This window comes from Oreochromis niloticus, linkage group LG20 (assembly GCF_001858045.2).
Source record: "Oreochromis niloticus isolate F11D_XX linkage group LG20, O_niloticus_UMD_NMBU, whole genome shotgun sequence".
Classification (NCBI taxonomy): Eukaryota; Metazoa; Chordata; class Actinopteri; order Cichliformes; family Cichlidae; genus Oreochromis; species Oreochromis niloticus.
This window is the reverse complement of record NC_031984.2, coordinates 3,120,865-3,145,773: the sequence shown is the minus strand read 5'-3', so window position 1 is coordinate 3,145,773 and position 24,909 is coordinate 3,120,865. Positions and strand designations below refer to the sequence as shown.

The window sequence follows — 24,909 nt, the reverse complement described above, 5'->3', positions numbered from 1 at the left end:
TGAACGTGGCCTTAGAACACAATTGTCAGGTCAATAAACTAATGCAGATGTAACACATGACTATTGGTTGACATGAAAACTCAAAACTGTAGCTCCACAGTGCCAAATGAGGCTGGCTCCAAAAGCATGTCAGTCCCCATCCACTGTGTTAAAATATCCAACTGTGCAGCATCACAAAGTATATTTACCGCGTGGTACACAAAAGTTTTTCCCCTCTATGTCTCTTCCATCTTTGGACTATTTCCTCCTTTGTAATATTTCAGAGTGATATGATTTTTTTTTAAAAATAATTAATCCATCTGGATAATTGAGTTAGGGGCACAACTGTTTTTCCGTGTTTGACGCACGTAGCTAGTGTTGATCGGTTTATGTTAGGCCTCATCCACTAGGTCATGTTGTTAAACTTTTTCTACTGTTGGAGCATTTTTGAGTATTTTTGATGAAATGAGTAATAGTTTATGGTTTTTCAGGGTGATACAAACCACGACGTTCAACCTCCTTCTGTAGGAAGGAGGTTGAACGTCTGGTGTCCTGGTGCAGCAACAACAACCTGGTGCTGAATGCCCAGAAGACAGTGGAGATTATTGTGGACTTCAGGAAGCACACAGCCCCACTCCCCCCCATCATCCTGACTGACACCCTCATCACCTCTGTGGGCTCATTCTGCTTCCTGGGTACCACCATCACCCAGGACCTGAAGTGGGAGCCCACCATCACCTCCGTCATAAAGAAAGCCCAGCAGAGGATGTACTTCCTGAGGCAGCTGAAGAAATTCAACCTGCCAACATGGACGATGATGCAATTCTACACTGCAATCATCGAGTTCATCCTCACCTCCTCCATCACCGTGTGGTACGCTGGAGCCACTATCAAGGACAAGCAGAGACTGCAGCGTGTTGTGTGCTCTGCTGAGAAGGTGATTGGCTGCAGACTCCCATCTCTGCAGGACCTGTACACCTCCAGGACACTGGGGCGTGCAGCTCGGATCTCAGCTGACCCTTCTCACCCTGGACACAGACTGTTTGACGTGCTCCCCTCAGGCAGGAGGCTCCGGTCCATTCGCACCAGAACCTCTCGCCATAAGAAAAGTTTCTTCCCCTCTGCTGTTGGACTCATGAACAATAACCATATGACTGTTCCCACCACTAACACATGACCCTACACTGTGTTCACTGCATCATTCCATGTTTGGACCTGACGATCACCTGCACCCATGTATATATCTATCTACTTAGCACTTTTAATTCTTTAATTCTTATTTTTATGTCTATTTAAGCGTTATATGACAGTATGTTTGCACTAAGTACCGTAGCAATTTCCTAATGTTGTAAACCTGCTCAACATTTGGCAATAAAACCCTTTCTGATTCTGATTCTGAAAAGAAGTTTGTGCATCTGGTTTGATGAGCAAAATTCTAGTATTTTAATGCATTAATTAGCACTAATTAATATGTGTGTACGTGCCTAGCACCCATACAGTTTAAAGCACCTGGAAGCGGCTGTTGTGATTTGGCCCTATTAAAATAAAACTGACAAGAATATATGAATTCAGCTGGCTCATAAAGCTAACTAACATTAGCTGATAAGTTAGCACCACTTGCATATAAGGTTGCTTATGGCTCCAAGAAGCATAGCAGCAGTCAGAACACTAATGTCAAAAATTCATAAAGTAGTCCAAAACCACTGGGTGGCATCATGGTTACTGCTTTTTAAGGCTACTTTCTATAATACAGCAAAGATTCAGTCTAAAAAGGTGGAGCCATGGAAAGTGACACATATTATTTTAAAATAGGCAGCTGTTAAAAGAGGAAAATAAGAATATAGAAAGCCGAACGGGACAAAGTTCCTTTTATAGACACTTGAGACTACAAAAGCAAGTCAGTGCCACAGACTCCCATGGTAAAATCTCCAGCTTTACAACTGATGATGTGATACTCATAATTTGGATGTTATTCACGCTTAAAGTCAGCTGTGTGTCAGCTGACATGGGCAGAATCCTGCTAGGTTTTCCCTCTACTAACCTGAGTCGCTGAACTGGACCTCTCTGTGTGGTACAGAGCACTATTCATCAGACATGGAGGTTTGTGAAGTGATCAAGTTTGAGAGTGACTGAGATGGACAGCTCAGGTTGGAAAGTTTGGAGTGCAAAGGGCAAGACTGGGAATGATTTAGCCACATCAGAAGAAACATAATGGATATACTGGGAACAGTGTGTCGAAACCTTAGCTGCTAAAGAGGAAGACAAAAAAGGTTACTGGATATATGAGAGAGGGCATGATGTGTACAGGGTGAGATGGAGGCAGATTCTCCATTGTGGAGCTGAAGAAGAAGGCCTGGGCACCCTACAGCTTCCTAATCGAGTTTGCTGGCTGATAACAGCACTGCGCCCTCGTGTCCAAATATGGTTACTTCTGGTTCCCAAAGATTGTTCCAGACTAAACACCAACACCAAGGCTTAAAAATGCAGAACCAAAACCAGTGAATGATATCGCAGTTGTTGCATAGCTAGCATATTAATGCTAGCGGGCAAAGGGCCACAACCAGCTAAAATTAGATTAGATATTTAGTTTAAATGCAACATTTGTTTGAGAAACTACAGCAACACATTTTAAGAAGTCTGATTATCACTATTATAATTTCATGTTGTATAGGCCTTCCTGTTGTGACTTTGTTTCACTTTCCATTTTCTGTTTGCTTCACACAATGAACATAAAAAATCATTTGATTCTGAAGTCGTCAGCTTTTTGTTTTTGCCCTTTTTTAATTGACAGTAAACAGCAGACCGCAGCAGCTAACACCGAATATGGCCGTCAGCTTTTCAAATTAGCTTTTTAGCTGCACACAAATAGCACCCCAGCTCTGAAAAATAACCTACAGCCAAACCGCCACATAAGCGTCTCCTGATGTGAGAGTCGTGAACACCAGAGTCTGTTTCTGTTCATTTTATTTCTGTGGTGAGTGCTAATAAAGTTAGCGGGGTTAGCCTTCCCGGCTGTGTCCCAATAGGTTTTAATCCTGGTGCTGCTCATCTGACAGCTGGAGAGAAAAAAGATGTGGAAAATCAGTTTGTACAGCCCCACTGTGAAACACTGCTGATAGCCTCAAACACACACACCAAATAAATACACAGAGTTAAAGCCTGTGGCGTGCAGTCTAAGGGGGACCCATAACCTTGGACGAGGGGAATAGAAAGCGTATGTGTACGCAAAAAATGTGTGTGTGTGTGTGTGTGTGTGTGTGTGTGTGCGTATGTGTGTGTGTGGTAATGAGTGAGTGGGTGGATGCAGAAAAGGAAGTGGCGGCGAAGGTAGAAGTAAAGAGAGAACAACAGAAAGCAACAGCAACAGATGAGAGCGACGGAAGAAGAGAACAGAGAAGAAGAAAGAAGAGGAGAGGAGGAGGAAGACCAGAAAGGCGGGAAGGAAGGATCGAAGGATACGGGGAATCTCAGAGAGGTGAGGAGGAGGAGGAGGGGGGTGAAAACTTGGCAACCTGAGTGTGGATGCAGTGTGAGATATTTGTGATGGTCATACTTATAACAGGAATACAATATGAATGACAAACTTTTATCATACAAAGTTTATGCAATCTTTACTGCTGGATGCTAAAAACAAAGGTAAATCTGTTTTAGTGCATGTAAAGTACTAATATAATATTTAATACATACATCTACTGAGAATAATATGTGAGTTCAGACTAAATATTTACTTTTACATGTATATAAAAAAAGATATAAATAGGATTCTTATATCAAATTTATTCTTATAAATATGTCTTACATGCATTGTGGAAAAATCAAGATAATGAAATTAAATGTTATTGTTTATTGTAGATTTATAGAATGTTTAAACAAAACCTGACAAAATATACTGCAAAAAAAGGTAAATGCATGAATTATTGTTATTATTTACATTGGTTAATTCAATCTGGTCAAATTTGTGCCTTAATTTCTGGAACAGCTGTTTATGAAAACTGTGAGCAGTGAAACTTTCACAAATATGCTTTAGATGTGCAGCGTCTTCTCCTCCCACTTTAAAGTAATTTCAAACTTTTTAATTGCAGGTTGTTTTACAGCAATACTGAGCCCGGCTGAATATTTCTGCTGATGTTAACTGTTTCAGATAACATCTTAAAAATCATAACTGTGATCTCATTGCAAATATTGTTTTTCATTGGTAAAATGTGAAGTTGATGGCATAAAGTCACAAAATGTAAATAGATCACTCAAAACTCTTTACAAAAGCTACTGTAGTAAAGTACAGTCAACTACCTATACTAACTATAACTGCACCATTACTGTTTATTACCAGCAGGCTGTTTTTAACATTATACAATCTGAAGAAAATAACATTACTGTATTAAGTGATGTTATCAATGTGCGAGAAACCTTTCAAAACCCTTTATGGACCAATCTGGGTTCTAAATAATCTTTCAGTGTTTTCACCCTGAGTAAAACGTTTTAAATTTGGGGGGTGTTTCAGTATTTGCGCGTGTGATGTGATTCTTGGCCACTCGGCTTTTTATGTCACCTGTAATAAATACAGATAAGTAGCGAAGGGAAAATCCGACCCTGTCCTAATGGGAGTGGTCTCTTCCAGGATGCCAGGTGGGTACCCCCCCCCCCAATAAGGCAAAGTCAGTAACTGAATATTCTGATGATTTAAGTGATGAGAACTATTTGGCTTAGCATCAAATAAAGATTAAATCGCTGTGAAGCTCATTCATCCACACCTCACATCGTGTTATGATTAGAGTATAAGAAAGGAAACCAAGAGAGCGTTATTTCTCTTTAATTTTATCTCTCCTCACCTTTCAAAAAGTAGCAACCACATCAGTAATGGTTAAGTTAACTATTGCTATTGGTTCCCAATACTAACCACAATAATTAAGACACACGTTACAAACACTAACAGTACGTGTTTGTCCTTTAATCTTACGCTGGCTCTCAGTTACTAAATATCAACTCAAATCAACCTGACATGTTAAACCCTGGAACGTCTTTTGGATGAGTTGCGTTTGCTCTGGAAGCGAAACAGAATCATTAGCAAAACTCATTAACAGTTTTGTTTTCTATTGTCACTCATCTTTGTGTTTATTGCACATTACTTGTTGCTATTGAACTGTAGACTTCAGCCCAGTATTTTTTCCAGTAACACATGACTCAGAGTTTGTTGTTTACCACGCTTTCGAAAAACAAAATACTATCTTGTACCATTGGAGGTAAAGAAACCTCTGCTGTCAGACTTTTCAGACGGAGTATTTGTCGTTGTGAAAAGAGCACAGCTGGAAACTGCTGGTGGAAATTTGTACGTTAATATAACCTGACTTTAAAAAAACACTAGAGAAATTTCAAATGGATGGTCATCAGTTTATCACTTTTACAGACTTGCTGACCAATCGGCTTTCTCACATCTCACATCTCCACCTACAGCAACCACAAAGATAGATTTAAAGCCAGAACATTATCGCTGTGAGGCAACAGGGCCTCATGGAGCTAATCTCTGCATCGCTGTGCTGCTAAAACACAAGACACGTCATTCAAACCTTTTTATATAACTCAAAGGAAGAAGCAGCAAAATGTATATTTTTGTTTTAGTATTTGATTATAGACTGTCGTGAAAATTTGCACATTAACACCCAGAAAAAATGCTGCAAATATTTAACTTTTGCTTCTTGGTAACATGAAGTTTCCAGACGTCTAAGAGCAACTTAAAGCCCAGTTATTAATCCTCAGGGGTTCTCCTGTCTCCACTGCTCTCTTATTGTACCTCTGCTCCTGAGTGTGTAGAATATGAATATAATATAACATGGCATAGAAAGATGGATGGATGGTATAAGACAGTATGAAAATACATAGTGCTTAACTTCTCTTACTAAAACATGATTGAAATTGAGACGACAGTCTTGCATATTTTCATTAGCGCAGTGGTGACTGGCTGTGAGGATTTGGTAATGAAGTCCGGACCCCCCGAGCATTCACCCCTTTAACTTCACTTAAATTCCACTTAGTGAAAGTGAAATTTAAGTCCCTTCCCTCTTATTGCTGCACAATATTAAAGTCCTAGATGCAGCTCCATCATCGTGTTATTTTGGGGGGGGGTTGTGCAATTTTTCTCAAAATTAGGACGAGCATCAGCCTCTATTACTTAAATGAAAGAATGCATCCATCATTTCTGACAAAAATAAAAGCAGGTCATTTGTTTTTTTAGCCCAAAAGAGAAAAGTTGCTGGAAGCTAAAATGAACTCTTTGATCTGCAACCTACTGAAAAGTCTCCAGATGAGTTTTACATGTTTCCAGGTGACTCAAATGTGGAGTTTATGGCTCCATAAATGATTTGAGTAAGATTATGATTGTTTCTGTTACTGTTTTTAATATCCTAATATAGAATATGTAAAGTAATACGGGCAAACTTCTCACTCTTTGTTAGCAAGTGTGTAAAAGTTCAAGTAAATTTAGCTTCCACTTGTCTTTAGGCTCCTGTGACTATTTAACCTGCCTGAATGCAGGTTTTAGATGCGTCTGTAAGATTAATGCTAGGTTTGTTTTGCTAGCTCTCTGTTAATTTCGCAATATTTTCTAGAAAGCCTGATCTAACCCTTCTACTTGGATGTAGGAAGAATATCTTGAATATTACTAGAGATATATATTTTAGAAAGAAAACCAGCATTTTTGTGCTAAAGTAAGTGTGGTGCAGCATAGATACATAAATGGCTTTTGTAACAAAGCAAACAGTCGCTGCTGATTCCCGTATGCACCGATCCAGTTCCACATGCTCTCCACTTCAACAGGTGGAGTAAAATGCCTAATATTACATCCTTTATTTCCCCAATTTAAAGTCATATTGAGATTAAAATGAATGAGAGCAGCTCTTAAGTACAGTGCGCTGCTCTTCGGTAGGCTTCCAGAGAGAGCCCAGTCAAGAGTAAGCTTTTAGGGAGATGGGAGATAAAACAGCCGGCTCGAGTGGATTTTCATGATAAAACGAAATAAAAATCTTCTAAAGGAGCAGAATGTCCTTTAAACAAAGTCACACATTTGGGGTTCAAAGGTCCAAAGGACAGAATTTTCCATTGTCGAGCGACGAGTGAAAAACAGTGTGGAGGTGTGAGGGTGACTCAGTGTTTTCTCATAAAAAGGGTTGACTTTTAAGTTTCCTCTGTGGTAAATAGCCATCAGTGTCAGGGGGTGCAGGCTAATATTCCTGTTTGTTATTTTGCTGTTTTATATGAATGCGTGTTATATTAGTGCATGTTCCTGTACTGCTGCTGTTAGCGATGTGCTGTGTGATTTGACATGAATGATTCATGAGCAGCTGTTGCTGGTGTGTTAATAATCAACGCCCGGAGCATTTCACTCTTCCTCTCTTTCATTATCTCTCCATCTCTTTTTTTCTTCTTTTTCTTTCTGACTAATTTTCCCTCTCACTCTTTCTCACTCTCTTTCTCTCTCTTCCCTCAGGTCTCTCTGCCTCTCCCTCTCTACCTGCACAACTTGAACCAAGGTAATAACAGCCAGAAAAACAGGACAAGTCTATTCCTGCTGCTTCTTCTCTCTCTTTCACCTAATGTTCAGTTTTTTCTCCCTCATTTACTATCACTTTCCCTCTCCGTTCGCTTGTTTCTTCTTGCCCCTGGTGTGTCAGTAAGTAATCTGTTTCATTTGAGGAAGGTGGGAAAGAGAGAGAACAAATGGAGAGCGCCCATTTATTCCAGTGCTAGTTAGCGATTTGCTGAGCTGCTGGTTAGTTTATTAGTTGTGCGAGTAAAGTGAGCAGGAGCTTCAGTATCAGTGGAGGATTTACATCTTACAGAGCTGAATTACACAGAACATCATGGCTAAGAAACATCTGGTAAGCTTGATCAATTTAAGACATTCTTCTCTTCTTGTCTCTGAAAACCTTCGATAACTCGTGTTCTGTCTCATGGGACCTAAAAAGATGAGTACTTTTAACTATAAATAAATCCAGAGCGACCAAAAAATTTTTTAAATTTGTTACATGAGTGTAATTAGAAGCTTGAGAGGATGCAGTGTTTCCAGGAAAATGTTGTGCACAACAAGCAACCTCCTGAAGATTTAGCGTTTGCTATGGCCAGGGGTGTGTCCAGGAGGGGGGTGTGGTGTTCATGTGTGTGCGTGTGCATGTGTGTGTGGATTGCAGGACTAACATACCATTTACCTTACAATTCTTGACATGATTGGATGACAGAATAGGACCAGCGGAGGAATGTAGCGTAGCACATTAGCATCTTTATGTTGCACTTTTACTCCACTGTACTTCAAATATAAACAAAGTACTTTGCACTCAATACCATTTATTTTAAAACTGCAGATTTTAAAATCTAAATCAACTCGTATGTTATGCTACATTCAAAATGTACCCAGAAATATGGAAGTAATTAAAATCACCTCCTGCTGCAACATTAAAGTTTTCTATTTAAGTGACAGAAGAATTCCGATGTGTGCATGATTCAGCATAATAAGTTCATTTTGTTAGGAACCTGAAAATATGCAGTGCTGTGAAGCCCCCCCCCTTCCTGATTTCTTGCATACTTGTCACACTTACATGTTTCAGATGTTTCCTGACCTCGTTGACCTCGTTGACCTCGGTTCTTTAAACATTTATAAAAAGCACTTTGCGAGGAACAAACACATGAATGCTGTCATCAAAGCTAGCTTCTTTCATCTCCAGCTACTCACAGAATGACATCATTCTGCTGTTTCAGAGACTTTGAGAGAGCTACCTGTGCACTCGACTGTAAGAGTCTTTATTCAGGTGTCAGTCTGTCACTGCGTAGCCGACTGCAGCTGGTCCAAAACGCTGCGGGACAGTTATTAATTGTCCCGAGGTCCCTATTAAAGCAGAGAGGAACAAATAATTCCTTACATCGGGACCTCCCTAACATTAAACCCATTTTTATTCCCTGTTATTTATTACTGATTATACTTTTTAGTTCTCTTTATTCTTGCTTTTAGATCAGAATGATTCACTTTTATTTGTGTTGTTTTTACTCAGTTTGTCCTCAGTTTCCTTTTCTGATTGGTAAAGCAAACATGAACATCTTAACACATCTGGGCTTGATATCAAGTTATAATCAATGGTCACATATTTGAAGATTATTACTTAAACCATAACCAAAGAAATAAGGTGCTTCTGCAGCCAGAAAGCGTTAATCTGTGTCTGTGTGTCTGCCTTTGCACTCTGGGGTTCTTATAACATTTACTGTTTTCTAGGTAAAAGCCTAAAGGAGCTGTGCACAAAAAGAAAACAAAAATTCATTAGAGCAAGACGAGAATGTTTGACATCCATGAAAATCTGGTGAAACTCGATTGTCCATTTCCATCTAACTCCTATCTTGATTCTCTGTTAAACAGCACTTCAATAAGTTACTGAGAACTTAAACCAGTTCTGTGAATGCACACATAATGTACGTGTTGATTTGTAATTCTGGTTTATTCCGGCCTGCTGTGTTTCCCATTAATGTGTCTATTGCGTCTCTGTGAATCATCCAAACTTAGCTAAGCTCGTGGTAGAGTTTTGACTCATGGATCGAGTTGCATAACAACAGCATTGAGCACAAACTCTCTGCAGCTTTCTAAAGAAATACATTTTGTGAAGTTCAATTCAGTCTAAAAAATCAAAATAGTAATATATGTAAGTCTGGCCTTTATGTTTGAGTCTACTGACTGAGGCGTGTGTTTGTATGAGTGTGTTGAGTAAGTGTGGGCGTGCTGACTTCCTGCTATGAGGAAACTCTCTTCCGATGGAGACACGCTGAAACGTTTCAGGTCCGAACTGATGTGGAAACACACTGAACAGTGACAACACACACACACACACACACACAAACACACACACACTTATTTACACATACTTGTTTTCACTTCATCAGGGTTCAGGCAGGTTGAGTTTGCTACCAGCGCTCATCGGGTCTCGTCTGTCGGGTACTGATGACAGACCTGTGCTGCGTCTGACGAGAGCGGTGCCTCATCATCGCATTAATAATTTGTTCAGCATGTCAGATGACAACAACAAACTGTTGCGATCACGAGGGCTGTCAGAAGCGACACGTGGAGTGTGATCTTCTCATTTTGTTTGGAAACTCCTGAATGACAAAACAGAACAAAATTTTAAGTTAAAGTGAACCTGAGAAGCAACAGAGGAACAGAATGGTGAGTGCAAACACACTTTCTGTTTTTGGAAAACTGGCCACAACAAAAAGGCTGAGACTAAAAAATGCAGGAAGTGTGAACTAAAAGAGACTAAAAATCTCCAAAATGCTGCTTAATTCAGTTTTTTTGCACTGTAGCTTCTCTAATTTTATACAGTTGGGTCATGCAGTTGCAGAGCCACATGTTTCAGCATGGGGCTGTAACTGTCATTCATCCATATGCTGTAATAACAATGACAATACAGGCTCTCAGATATTATACCATACCATGCATGATTTTTCATACAGTGCTTGTGCTGTAGGCTGTTATAAAAAGCAGTGGGGAATATCTGTTGTACTACAGTCCCATGAGTCATATTCAGTCATATTCAGTATTCTTTCTCTTATGATGCATTCTGAGTTACTTTGACCATAATTACATGATAAAAGCTGCCAATGTCTTCTTATTTCTTCCTGATGTGCCTACACTTATGTTGTCACTCAACCAGGTTGGGCTAGAGGCAAAATGGACCTGAATCTGAGCCAGACTAGACCCAAGAATAACTACTGCTGATCCAAAATGCACAGGAGCAGAACACTAACAGGCATAGAACAGAAGCAGCACCAGAAGCATGATGATCTATTCAGAAATTCAATTAGTTATCAGGATGCATCAGTCTAATAGTAATAACGCACTAAGAGTGGATGTGAACTCACAAAAAGTCATTTATAAGCAAATTTATGTAAAAATGGGTTCACAGTTTGCATAAAAGTGTAAAAAACAGCTGAAATTCCAGCAAGGTTTATCTCACTGCAGCTGATAAAGAAATCCTCTGTCTTCTTCTTCATGGTTTATATTCTGTGTCTCATATCAAAACACGCCGTTTTTTCACGCCACGGTTGAAGACAGAGGTTGGCGTTGCTTTAAACGTAATTCCCAGGCAGCAATCTTTCTCAATCTCAATCTTTCTTACTTGTGTTGGCAAGTCACTTAAGCCTGTTTTACATTTTTGTGTAGATCTCACTGGCTGATTTTGCACTTGAACATCACCTTTGTGACGTCTTAATTTTTGGGAAGCAGTTTTACACATTTACAGAAAAAACAAGAAAAAAACCTCAAAAATCATTTATCTACAGTTTAGACTGCAAATTAACTTCAGAAATAGCGTGTACTTCTTTTCCCAGAGTTCAGCAGGCTTTAGTGGGTGCAGTGAGGCTCGAGCGTAGTGGCTGCTGATTGGTCAGCAGCTGCTCTGATTCACACGATCACTCTGCCAGCCTATCCTGCTTCCTGGTTACTGAAAAACTAAATGATGTGATGATATTAAAGCTCCTTCTTTGTCTGTACTCCAGCATGCTGTGGTGATGAGCAGATAAGGAGGACCCAACCACTGAAATACACCTATAGTCATCATGAGCATGTCAGCAGTGCACTCCGCCTCCCCTCCTGCTGAGGAACCAGTGACACCCCCACCCTTGACCACACCTCCTCGCAAAGCTTCAGTCCGGCTCCAGGAGAGGTGAGTATTACTATGCATAATGTTGCTTTCTAAAATCCTCAGTCCGCTAATAATGTCATTTTTTTAATATACAGTTTTGCGACTAAAATGTGATTTTTAAAAGTCTGAATATATTTTTTCTTTAATTAGTTTAAAATTGCTATCAATCATCTTTTTTCTCTTGAATGTTGTCTTATTTTGCAGGCGGGGCTCTAATTTGTCTCTCCTTTTGGATGTGAACACTTTGGGGGTGGAGAGTGTCTGTTCTGTCTCCACCCCAAAGGAGGTGTGGCTTCAGCTGCTTCACACCTCCTCACGACCACTCACACACACGCTGCTGCAGGAAGCTGCCATTGACACAAATACGCTGAATGTAGAGTACCAGGTACACTCAAAACATTGCAAACATTCAACACATTAAAATTAAGCAGAGACAAAAGGAAAATATGAGGTGAAACAAACAAATATCTGCAGGACTTTGAACTGTTCCTGCTGTGCATGTAACAGGTGCCAGCAGGAACTGCTGATTCTGGAATGAACGTGTTTTTAGGTCTACCTTCAGTAGATGTGCTTCATGTCTTACAAGCAGCACTGTGTCAAAGTCTGAATGGACCCAACTTTCATGTTGATGATTATCATCAACATGAAATATTAGTCTTCACTGTAAAAGCCAACACCGGAGATGGCTCATCAGCTCAGGATGATGGGGTTGGATTCTGAAAGTGAAGTTAAAGTTCAGGTTTTGACACAGTGGAGCACATTCACTTGTGTTGCACTTTGTGCTGTCATGGAGAATGGAAAACCCCTCAAATTGCTCATATTGTGAAGTCTTTATCGGAGCCTTTTGCCCAAAAAAATGTCTATGCAATTTTTTACCTTCCTCCTGTCCTTCCTGTTTGTTTGACTATATTTACCTGCAATACAAAAACAAAGCTATGATATCTAGAAAACATCAGATCCACCAGTTACCTTAAAATCCTGAAGATTTACTTCAGAATTGGTGCTTTTTAGCCTTTCTGAGTCTGTTAAACTCTCCAACTTTCAGGACAGTTTTAACATTCATTAATATTCCCGTCTCCCCAACAGAAAATCCCTCCGAACTTTGTGAACGCTGCTGACCTCGATGTTCCGGGACACATGATGAAAGACCGATACAAAACCATCCTCCCCAGTCAGTTCCTGTCCGTCTCATCTCACCTCAGTAGAAAAGCTCTAGATGTGTTTATTACCATTTATCACCGTGTATTATTTGTATGTTTACTCTTTAGACCCTGAGAGCCGAGTGATCCTGAGGAACCCGGACGATGAACCTGGGCCTGATCACTACATCAACGCCAACTACATCAGGGTAAGAGTCTAACATTATTTCTTACCAGGTTAACTAACCCCGCAGATTTCTGTCACCTCACACGCTTTATCAGGTGGCCCTTTCCCAGTGACCACATCAGGTCTACTTTTTTGTCTCAGCACAAATGAGCACATTGTGTTGTCGTGGTTTTAACTTTACTAATTTTAATGGTTCAATGAAAAGTGTGATATATTTACTGGAAGTAATATATTTTTTGTTTAAACAAAAATTGGCAGTATACACTCATCAGCAACATCCAAGCCAATCACAGGAAAGCAGCTCATGGGATTTGGACATGTGGTCAAGATGATCTGGTGAAGTTCAATCTGAGCATCAGAATAGGGAAGAAAGGTCATTTAAGTGAATTTGAATATGGCAGCTATTTCAGGAACTGCTGAGAAACACTGGGATTTTCACACACAGAGTAAAAAACAGTCAGAAAAAGAGAAAACATCCAGTGAGTGGAAGTTCTCTGGGTGAAAATCCCTCATTGATTCCAGAGGTCAAAGGTGAATGACCAGACTGGTTTGAGCTGATACGAAGGCAACAGTAACTCAAATAACCACATTTCAGCCGAGGTACGCAGAAAAGCATCTGTAAATGCACAACATGTGGAAACCTGAAGCAGGTGGGCTACACCAGCAGAAGACCACATTAGGTATTCTGGAAAACAGAAGGTTGCCTGGTCTAACGAGACCACTGACACCTTTTCTGCTGCAACATTCGGATGGTGTGGTCAGAATTTGGCATAAACAACATAAACATAAACATATTGTTACTGACCATCCTTTGCATCTTCGCCAGCTGCATCAGGGCCAGTTGCAGACACACTGCTGGTCCTGTGCTGGCCCAGAACAGTTTCAGCTCTGGCCCCAGATGTCAGCCTAATGTGTACCTTAACAAAGCCATGTAATAACAACATGTGCCAGAACATAATAGTGCAAAAGTAACATGACAAAACTCTGTTCAGACAGTGAATGGACTGATTCGTATATAGTCCTTTTTTACTCTCCCAGATTACTCGAAGTGCTTCACCCAATTACACACTTTTTCTAAACTGAGTGCTTCCTAACTACAGTCATACACATTCAGACCCTTGACAAGCAGACTGGAAGAGCCGGCGATCAAACCACTAACCTTCTGATCAGTAGGTGACCTGCTCTACCTCCTGAGCTACAGCCACCCGGTGGTAAACATGAGTAAACCCTCACTAGGTTTTGGATAAAGTGTACACTCACAAACCTGTCAAACCTGCATTTGAAACATTGGCTACCATAGCAGTATAGTGTTGCAATATGGCATTTGGGTCTTCTAACTAAAATAGGAAAATAGGACGATAAATAGTGCCATCACTGCCAGACCTGGCCCACATCTGGTTGACATACACCCTGCCATGACACTAGTCAGTCAGAAGTGCCGGCTTGACACCACATAGCAGACAGGCCAGACCTGTCTGCTATGTGGGTTTTAGGCTGGGCTGTCATCTTCAGGGCTCATCTTCAATGAGTGTATATTTATTATCTATGCTTGAAAAAAATATACTGCAGATAAATATACTGTCATTGAGATCACAGGTTCAGTTGTCTTTTCTTTAATTTGAGCCGTTTCATTTTATTACTTAGTCCTGGATTAAATGAGTCAACTGACAGTAAAGAAAATATGTTTCCTTCAGGGTTTTATTAAAAAGAAAACAAGCCGATAGACTGTGTGACAGCGCTGTCACTCTGCGTGGGCGTCTTCTCATTTGTGTGTGTCCACGTGTCTTTTGTGCGTGTGTGTCTGTGTGTCCGCGTGTGTGTGTGTGTGTGTGTGTATGTGTGTGTGTGTGTGTGTGTGTGTGTCCGCGTGTGTTTTGTGCCTGTGTGTCTGTGTGTGTGCGTGTGTGTTGGACAGCTAAACAAACAGAAACTCAGATATGAGCCGTCGGTTTGTCAGCGTGGGAGTTTGCAACCAGGAAAACCACAGGAAGTGAGGGAGGAAGTGACATGTCCCCGACTCCCCCTCCCCCTGTCTTCCCTTACGGCCCACGCATCCCTCACACTGTGCAGCCTCAGCTCAATTTGTGTGTGTTTGTGGAGTGTGTGCGTGTGTTGTTAATCACAAGCTTTTTGACAGTTTTCATAAAGCACCTGCTGCCTCTGCTGATGTGCAACAACAAGTAAAAAGCGGCATTCATTCATTTGCCCGTTCAGTTAAACTCCTGTAATATTTGGTGGCGTGCTGGTTGGACACTTGACGGTTGTTATTGAATCTGAATCATTTACTTCCTGCCCTGTGAGGCCAGGGTGGTTTTAGAAGTCTAGGGGATATGATGAATGTGTGTGACAAAAACAACAAGTGACATTTTTTAATCTGCATTTGCATCCATTTATATCAACCTGAGAAATGAAACAACACGAAGAAAACGGTCAAAGTGCATCCAGCCCTGCTGGAAAATACCTCATAGCTGATTTGTGCAAGCCTAGATACAGGACATAATGAAAGTTTAAAAGCAAAAAAGGTTTATTGCAAGCAAATGAATAAAGAATATACCAAGCAGCTCAAAACCTACTGCTGCTGCAGGCTGGAGAGAAAGCTGGTCTAGAAAGGCCCGGTCCACAAGTCAGCAAATGCGCTTGTCAGTCACCTAATCAGAGCTGAGATGGAAACAGAGAACACTAAAATAGAAATTAGGATGTAACACATGCTTTAAACTGTGGCGTCAAGGCTGGGTGAACTGTGCTTTGTCTCAAAGACACAACTGCTGCAGCTACGATGCTGAAAAGGTGTCCCTGGGATCTCTCTACCACAAGTACAGAACTCTGTGGACTTTCTCTTTATTTATTTGGACAACAAAAGTCTCAGTTTCACCCAAAATATCATTAAATGTTTCCTTCCTATACCTCAATTTTAGACACTAGAACCTCCAGTGGTTCTAGTGTCCTGGTATTGACCTCACAGGAAAGCATTAACCTGTAAGACAGTTTACTGACTGATTGTTGTGAGATTTGACGTTCTTTATGTGGCAGGGCTACAAAGGGGCTCCCAGGGCCTACATCGCTACCCAGGGGCCCATGGTGCACACCGTGGGAGACTTCTGGGACATGGTGTGGCAGGAGAGGAGCAGTATCATCGTCATGGTTACGAGGCTGAAGGAGAACAACGAGGTGAGGAGACGCAACTGCTGTTTCCCTGTGATCATTTCATCCTTTTGTGTGATAGCTGTGCTGCACAGCAAATTTATGGAAAAACAATCTGAAGTAGTGACATTATGCAGCGACACACCCGCCTCTGCACTGCTGTCACTCTTGAGACACTCCCTGGTTGTCCTGTTTTCTCCTCCATTGTGTCAAAACTTCAACCTGAACTTTATTTTGGAGGAACAGGATGACGTCACAGGGTACCAAATCTGGCAGGTAGGCTGAGTGATGAGCAGCCAAAATTGTTGTGGACTGTCAGTACACTGGGAGCGGTTGCATTCAAGATGGAGCACAGCAGTGCCTTTTTACCAACGTTCAGATTGATTAAAGTGACAACGTTAAATTAGAAGTTGCTGAAGTTGCTGTTGCACAACAACACAGATATCGCACAAAAAACAACCACAGTTCTAGTCATGCATGTTTACTCACGCAGCTTCCTCTGTATTAAGAAATTCTGCGTGGGTGATTGGCAGGCCAGCTTTCATCAGTAAACATGATGTTGGAGTTTTGCTGTTGTGACAGATGATTGCAGAATTCAGCGTTGCAGAGTTGCCAGTGTTGAGTGTGTAGTACAGAGTCCATTAAAGAAAACTGCTTCTAGCACCTGTTGCATGCTCATGGCCCGGCTGTGACCCCTTTCTGAACTTTTGTGTTTAAATATTTATATTTTATATTTTCTACTCTATTTAATGTGACTTGATTCTTGTATTCTACTGTGCATTGAGCTGTGCATTCATGCAACATCCATCTGATTATGGATCTCAACACTTGGCTGTATGTCTGTTTGAAGAAATGTGAGGTGTACTGGCCACAGCCGAGAGACAGGACGAAGAGGGTAAAGGAGGAGGACGAAGACCAGGAGGAGAAGGACGGGCAGAGGGAGAAGGAAAATGAAGAGGAAGGAGAGATGAGACAAATCGGCAGATTCATTATCAGAGTGAAAGACAGCCGAGAGAAAGACGGGTTCACTGTCACAGATATGGAGATTCAGGTACAGTAGAGTTCGCAGATTTCACCTCCATGAACCAGATGAAGTCATGTGTTAAATGTTTGTCATTTCTGAAGATCGCCGTCTAAATGGATGACTGGATGACTGACGTTATTGCAGTCCTGTTCTACAAAGCTGCACTGCTCCACTGCTTTGTGGTTAAACAAAGATGGACAGATTAGACGTCTGCAGAGGTGTTTTTTTTTTCTGATGAAACCACTCTGATTACAGACTTATGAAATATGTTTTAAGCTTTTATCAGTTTCTTAAAGCTTCTAGAAGATGTTATTATATTTGTACATTCATAGCAGTGAGTGGAAGCAGCTGAGTGAACTAAAGCAGAATCATGATCAGTGAAAATGAAATTACTTTTGTCATTGCTGTGCGCTGGTTAGGCTTTAAACAAATGGTACAAAAACTAATTCAGAGCGGTGAGTATTAAAAATCTTCATATTAAAAGTACTTTTTCTAAAATGTCTCCACAAACAGAGGTGGAAAGCATCACATTCCTCTGGGTGAAATTTGAACTGAGTTTGAAGTAATCCAACATTTCTTTGTTCGTCTAACAAAAAATATCTTTGTAACGAATAAAAAAACCAAGATTTATTTATTCACATTTTGCTGATAGGTTTAGTTCATTTTAGAAGGTTTAAAAACTATTTACATTTTAGGAAGTGACTGTAAATAAAATAGAGTTTTATTATAAATGCACATGTCCAAAATAAAAACAACAGAAACACCTGTGTCTGTGCACCTGGTTTGATAACTGTGTGTTTGTGTGCTTTCAGCTCCATTCTGAGCGTCGACACGTCAGACACTACTGGTTCACATCTTGGCCTGACCATCATATCCCACAATGCATAGCTCCTTATCTAAGGCTGGTGGAGGAGGTGGAGACGTACAGCAAGTCCCTCGTGCCTCCCTCTAGCTCTCAGGAAGTCTCTGCGCCCGCCTCCAGCCCTGGACCAATCATCGTCCACTGCAGGTCGGTTTTAGTTTTCCTTTAAAAAAATTGTCATTTCCCAAAATGGATAAAATTGGTTCTGGTTAGTTCACGTTAACGTAATGAAACACAGGCAGGTGTCATATCTTACTCAACTAAACTTACTCAACTTGCTCACAGCATTGAGAGAAATGATCAAGTTAGCCAAATAAATAACATCTACCTTCATGCTCCACCATGGCCTCTATTCTATTCAGTTCATTCCATTTTTATTTAGTATATAGCACCCAGTCACAACAACAGTCTCCTGAAGGTGCTTTACATAGTAATACAGTGCAAACTCCAACAATCATCCCCTCCAAGCAAGCACTTTGAGAACAGTGGGAAGGAAAAACTCCCTTTTAACAGGAAGAAACTTCCAGTGGAACCAGGCTCAGGGAGGGGCGGGGCCATCTGCTGTGACTGATTAGCAATGAGTGGAGGAAGACAAGACACGCTGGGGAAGAGAGCCAGAGATTTATAATCACTAATGATTAAATGCAGAGAGGTGTATAAGCACATAGTGAGTGAAGAAGAATCACTCAGAGCATCATGGGAAACCCCCAGCAGGTCTATTGCAGTGTAACAAAGGGAGGATTCAGGGCCACCTAATCCATCCTTAACTATACGCTTCTTAAAAAAGGTTTAAGCCTAATTTTAAAGTAGAGATAGTGTCTGTCTCCTGAATCCAAACACTGAGGTGGCTCCACAGAAGAGGCCACTGGCCAATTAAATCACATTATGAAAAAGTCCCAAGAGAACAGAACAGCTGTTTATGCTGTTTATGCATGGAAATGAAGAAGTTGATCATTGCACTGGTTTTTATAAACAACGTTGGTAAAAGAGAACTAAGTGCTAACCAGCTACAGTTTCATTTTTCTCCTGCAGTGAAATGAATGCAACAAGTCACACGCTGGAAGGGCAAAAGGATTTTATAAATAAAAGCTTGTGGGCAAAGAAATTTGCTTCAAATAAAGTCACATAACTGATTTACAGACTAATTTAAAAAAAACAGCTTAGTAACCATTCAGGAACATGTTTTTAAACTTAAGTATAGAAGTCATTGCGCAAGAAGGTGCTTTGCAAAAATCCAAAAAGAAAATAATACAGTAAAAATATCAAATACATTGTGTACATAAAGCAGAGTGAGGACCATAAACAGAAGTTAAAACATGTATAGCACAGTGACATCAAGAAACCACTTTTGAAATACATCCGCTGAGAGCAGCGTGATGGTTATGGGTGAACAGACTGCGATGTGTCAAACCAGAGCCGCGGCCGATATGTCAAAAGCTGCTTCCTGCCTGAGAGCAGGCATGGCTGCCTTGACTGAGCAGCCGACCACAGCAGAGAGGACAGATAAAAGTTTAAAGCGACGGGGCTGCGGTGTGACGGTGACCTGACACACGTCTTTGAGTACAAATATGCTGCTGCATGCCTGAAGCACACAGAAACCAGAGATTCTGAGCAAAGAGTAAATAAATCTGCTGTGACTGAGTTCAAAGAAAAGTCAGCACAAAGGTCATGGATCTTACCAACTTTTATAGAACCTTTCCCTATCATTTCCTCCAACTTAGCTGCTTTTTAGCTGAATATCGCAGGACTGTCACAAGACAATCTTTGTAATTGTTCCTGTTCTCAAGTAAAAACTGCATCCAAAGGTGGCGCTCTAAAAACTTTGATTATTATTTGATTGATCAAGCTTTTGTTCTTTGTGTTGGTGAGAGAGACGGATGGGTGGGATGAATACAATACTCATCCTAAATCTACGCTGCTGCTCTCCTAACATCTCCTCTGTCCTCCCCTCCACAGTGCAGGTATCGGGCGGACAGGCTGTTTTATAGCCAGCACTATTGGCTGTCAGCAGCTCAGAGAAACCGGGCAAGCTGATGTCCTGGAGACAGTTTGTCAGCTTCGACTCGACAGGTGGGTGTTTTCCTCTCTCTTTCCTTTGCAGTTCATCTTTAACATGCACTTGCATGTTTATAACCTGTGGTCTGTTCGTTTGCAGGGGCGGTATGATCCAAACCTCAGAGCAGTACCAGTTCTTGTACTCCACACTGGCCCAGTACAGCTCCCAGCTGCAGCAGAAACAGGTACACAGCAGCACCCTGCTGAGACCGCTGCTTGTGGCCTTCAGCTCTGAGCCCAGTGGTTGTTACAAATGTCTAAAAACACCAAACAGATAATTTAAAAAGTCTAGTTTTCCTTCTTTAAATGTGTTTGTAGATTTATTGCACATTGAGTGGCAGCAGCTATAAATACTCTTATTTGGGGTCCTGGTGTTGTTGTTGGGTACGTGCCCTATCCTACAACTCATAGACTGTATATAAAAGATGGAGCCAATCATGGCGGTGTGACCCACTAGTTGTAGTGTGATGTCGTTAAAGGCCTCTGTGTTTTGGGCAGCACAACGATGGGTTTTTAAAGACAAATGTGAATGGGAGGGTGAAGTGCTAAATAAGAAGCTAAAGTTAGACTGTTAGAGTTAGAGTAAGTACATTTAGAAATTGTTCAGGGTGAAAAGGCACAGTTTTTTAAACTAGACCTAGTGAGTGTGGCTGAATCTAAGCATGATACTGAGGGTCACTATTAGGGATGGGAATTGATAAGATTTTCACGATTCCGATTCCATTTTCGATTCTGTTTAACGATTCGATTCTTTATCGATTCTTTTTAAAAAAGGAGAACACTAAGGTCGATTAGCTTAGAACTTTGTTTTATATCTTCTCTTTGAACAAGATAGAAATTTAGCCATGGCCTTACAAACCCAACAGTGAGATCTTAAGAGATCCACAGCCTACGGCTCTTCAATGGGGTGTCACAGGGTCCCCAGGAAAAAAAATTGTAAATGTAAAATAATAAAATCAATATTCTTCTGTAGCAATAACAAAGTATAACATAAATTATTCTGTAGCAATTACACAAGAATATCCAGTAATGTCCCTGCCTACAATTAAACATATTCACTTACCGAAAATCGGGGGCATCTGCTGTGGCAAATGGGTGCAAGCCTTTGACCACAAACTTAGTCACTGCTCGGTGACATTCGTCTATCCTGGCCTGAAAGGAGACGCTACCGGTAGACTGCAGCGAGAACTGCCAGCCAGATTCTGTCTTTCTCATCATGGTCACCTAAATGCACAGTAATGGCAGGTTTTGTAATAAGGCAGATCGCGCTAACATAATATGCACTGTTAGCTGATTATTTACCTGCCGCATTAACGGGAGAGGATGTGCAAACGTTACCGCTGCTGCTGGGTTGAGATGCACGAGTCCGGAGCGGAATTAAAAACATGACATTCATTTAAGGTCATCGTGTGTTTTGTGAGCAAATGCTTTTGCATATTCGTAGTGTTTCCTCCTGTAAATGAAATATCTACTTTGCAAGTATTGCAAGTTGCCCCGTTGTCATCTGTTCTCGTAAAGTATAACCAAACTTTTGAGCGTTTGAGCCGCTTAGGCGCCCTGCCAGGTAAATGATGCTCCGCAACGTGGTGACGTCATTCGGGGCGACTGGAATCGATACGGGAATCGTTTGCAAACATGGCAAACAATTCCAAGGAATTGAAACAGTGGGAACCGGTTCTCAACAAGAACCGGGTTTCGATACCCATCCCTAGTCACTATAGGCTCACAGGCTTGTCCATCACAAGCCTGTGAGCATGCCCTACTTTAGCCTCTTTTTTAAGTGTAATTGCTACAACAAATTACATGATAAGTTGTACTGAGTTGTATTCAGTAAGTACAAAGGGAGCCAAAGGGTGTTTTCCCATAGTCTTGTAAACAACCAGAAATGCAGCTTTACGGCACTTCCACACTGACTCTGTTCATACAGTCTGTGAGGATTGGCACACTGTTAGAGCCAGCCTCGAGTGGCCATTATTGGAGCTGCAGCCACAGGTTGCTGCTTCGTGTTAATATATGCATCCATTGCTGCACAGTGCTTTGCACCAAAATAGCTATAACTTGGTGGTTACTGTTTTCATCAACAGTTGGTGCTGTGGTGCATGTCTGTGGTGGCAGGATGATGTGGTTGGAACTGAGTCCAAGTAAACAACAGTTTGTGTGTTAGCAATGAAACATGTAACATCAGCCACACCTTAATCACCTGAACCACAGCAGCCATCAGAGGACAGCTGCATCTGTAATTTTTGGTTTGAGGTTGTAAACAGTGTACCAATTCTGAATATTTACCAGAACCAGCCTGCCACACTGCCTCAGAGCCAGCAGAACCCAGAGGACCAGGTCAGCATACAGCTGCAGAACCTCGAGCTACACAGCAAACAGAACAGGAAGATCTCATAGAACCTGGATAACCAGCAGTGTCTTCAGAAAAGTCCAGGAGAAACAAGGAGAAAGACGCCAGCAGCAGCAGAACTTAAAGAACTGATGCACCAGCAGGAGGACGGCTGGGGGAACGAGGAGGATCCTCCAGAAGAACTGGTGTTTGGCTCCAATTTGACTGAACAAGCAGAGAATATGAATAATTAGAAGATCAAAAGCATCATGTTCATGACAGACTGAGACTGAATCAGACTAATTAAATAAAATAAGGCAGGAATATTCATTGGCTTGGCTGTGGTATTTTTCGAGCAGATATTTACCACACACATTTATTTGTTTAACTCTAAATATGGCCTGCTAAGTATGAAGACATTTTTTAATAGTCAGAACATTTGAGGGTATCAAAACAAATCACGTAGATCTCTTCATGAAATGCGACCAGGACAGTTTGTCACATTAGCAGTGGGCATGTTTGACAATCAGAAATCATTTGATCACCATGTTTCTCTCTTATTATTTTTGAAATCTGCTGTTTTTTGATCTCCTCTAGAGACTAATGTGTATAAAACAACCAGATCAATAAATTATGAATATAAATACTTTTTCACTCAGAGAGCAATTTTTAAAGGACACATTCAGCCGACCAGCTCTGCATTAATTTTTTTCAGAAAATTTAAATATTTTAATTCAGTGTTTTAAGCTTCCATTAAAGTCCTGTAAACAAGTAAGTACACCCTATGAAAATATCAGGACAGCAGGTAAACATGTAAGGACCCTTGTGTCCAGAGATAACGGTGGTATACCTGAAAACACTGAGAAAAAATGCTTCCTTCAAGCAAAAATACTAAAAGATGTAATATTCTTCTGTTCAAAAAGTAAGCGCACCTCCTGACATCAGAAATGATTTTTCATTGGTGTTGCTGTCCATTCAAAATTCCTTCCGCTGCCAGCTGTTTAAAGTGAATCATCAGAAAGCAGATCAAACATTCAAGGCACTGCTGCTTGTTCCTTGTCCTCTGTGTCATGGACATGCAGCTTTGCCTGGAAACAATGATCTGTGCCGTGACCAATGTTCAAAGTCTGTTATAGAAAAAATGGTCTTTTAACAAAAATGTGATTCTGGTTTCAGATTCTGCCACGTGTACTATTTGTCTTATTAATTTAGTTAAAAGCCTTAAGTCCTGCACTTATGACATAACCGAGGCAAAACATGACCCACCCCATCTACTTTCAGTGCCTGTAAATGGGAAAACGCTTCATTAAAATTATGACGAATTAATTTTTACATTATGACTAGAATCACTGGTCCATTCCAGGTTCAGGTTGAACTTTAAGATGAATTGTTTCATATTACTGGAATTATAACTAGGAGCCTACGATTTCACATGCAAGAAAGGAAACACACAATCATTTCAACAATAAATGTAAAAAAGATGAATGTTTAAAGTGTTACTAATAATGCATTTATTGCACAATCAGTTATCAATAGCGTGAAAATTGCAAAGAAAATTGCTAATAATGCAGACATGCACAGTGAGTAAGTGCTTCATATTAGCTTTAATTATTCCAGAAACAAAAAACATTTATTTCATAGTGGTGACTGTCATCGCACATAATTTGCAATAACTTAAGTTATTGCACAAAACACATTAAATCATATTTATGATTTAATGTGTTTTGTGCAATAATTTAAGTTATTGCACAAAACACATTAAATCATATTTATATGATTTAACACAGAGCAATGAGAGCGAGAGATGGACGAGAGAAGCCGACAGAGAGGTAGGTGAGAAGAAGAGAGAGACACGGATGATCGATGCCTGTGGAGGGTCATTATTGTTATATCTTAGATAAAACATTTGTTGAAACCTGTTGTCCTTAATTAGATGGCCCTGTAGCACCTGCAGGGGGCAAGAGGTGAAACAGGTTAAATCGAGGATGCGAGGGGTCCATCTAAATATTTTTGGCCTTCACGAGGCAGCAAAGGTGTACAAGCCCTGCTGGGAGGGCAGAAAGCAGCCGACTGCCTTCTGTGCTGTGCTGATGAAATCCTGAAGCACTCTCATCTCTGCTTCAGTGCTGAGAGGACAGCTTCAGTATGCCTTTCTTTACAGAGGGGATGTAAAAGGTCACCAGTAGCTTTTGACTCAGGGTTTTCTTCCTGAGAACTCTCAGGATGTGCTTAGGATGTGCTTTTTTTTAACAGCCACTGTGGAGTCAGTAGGCCAGGACAGGACATACAGAAAGTTAATGTAGAGGCACAAGGGCACATAAAACTATAAGAAAAACATATACAACAAAATACATATATCTGGTTTGCAAAAAGTAATTTTTAGAGATGTCCCTTAAATTTTGATATTAAATGACTCGTTACTCGTCACTGATAAGATATTACAATACTTCCCTTTACTGTCAAATGTGTTTCACGAATGACGCACCTCACGGTGTCCTCTAGTGGTGGCCCTAGTGCCATTCCT

At 40.8% G+C, this 24,909-nt stretch overlaps 1 protein-coding gene across 4 annotated transcripts; it reads left to right on the top strand.

The window, feature by feature from the left end:
- The first annotated feature begins 3,305 nt into the window (after nt 1-3,305).
- LOC100706921 (protein tyrosine phosphatase non-receptor type 7) lies at nt 3,306-23,016 on the top strand. 4 transcript variants are annotated; one of them, XM_005477833.4, is made up of 12 exons: nt 3,364-3,454; nt 7,460-7,502; nt 11,503-11,669; nt 11,853-12,033; nt 12,735-12,819; nt 12,917-12,996; nt 16,005-16,142; nt 16,966-17,166; nt 17,952-18,148; nt 19,958-20,071; nt 20,157-20,241; nt 22,346-23,016. In XM_005477833.4, exons 3-12 carry the CDS (start codon nt 11,563-11,565, stop codon nt 22,451-22,453), a joined length of 1,296 nt encoding a protein of 431 aa, XP_005477890.1. In that variant the 5' UTR covers nt 3,364-3,454; nt 7,460-7,502; nt 11,503-11,562; the 3' UTR covers nt 22,454-23,016. The 4 variants fall into 4 exon arrangements, with proteins under 4 accessions (XP_005477889.1, XP_005477890.1, XP_005477888.1 ...); XM_005477832.4 differs by lacking the exon at nt 7,460-7,502 and having other exon boundaries at nt 3,306-3,454; XM_005477831.4 differs by lacking the exons at nt 3,364-3,454; nt 7,460-7,502 and adding an exon at nt 7,593-7,850.
- Nucleotides 23,017-24,909: the final 1,893 nt, after the last annotated feature.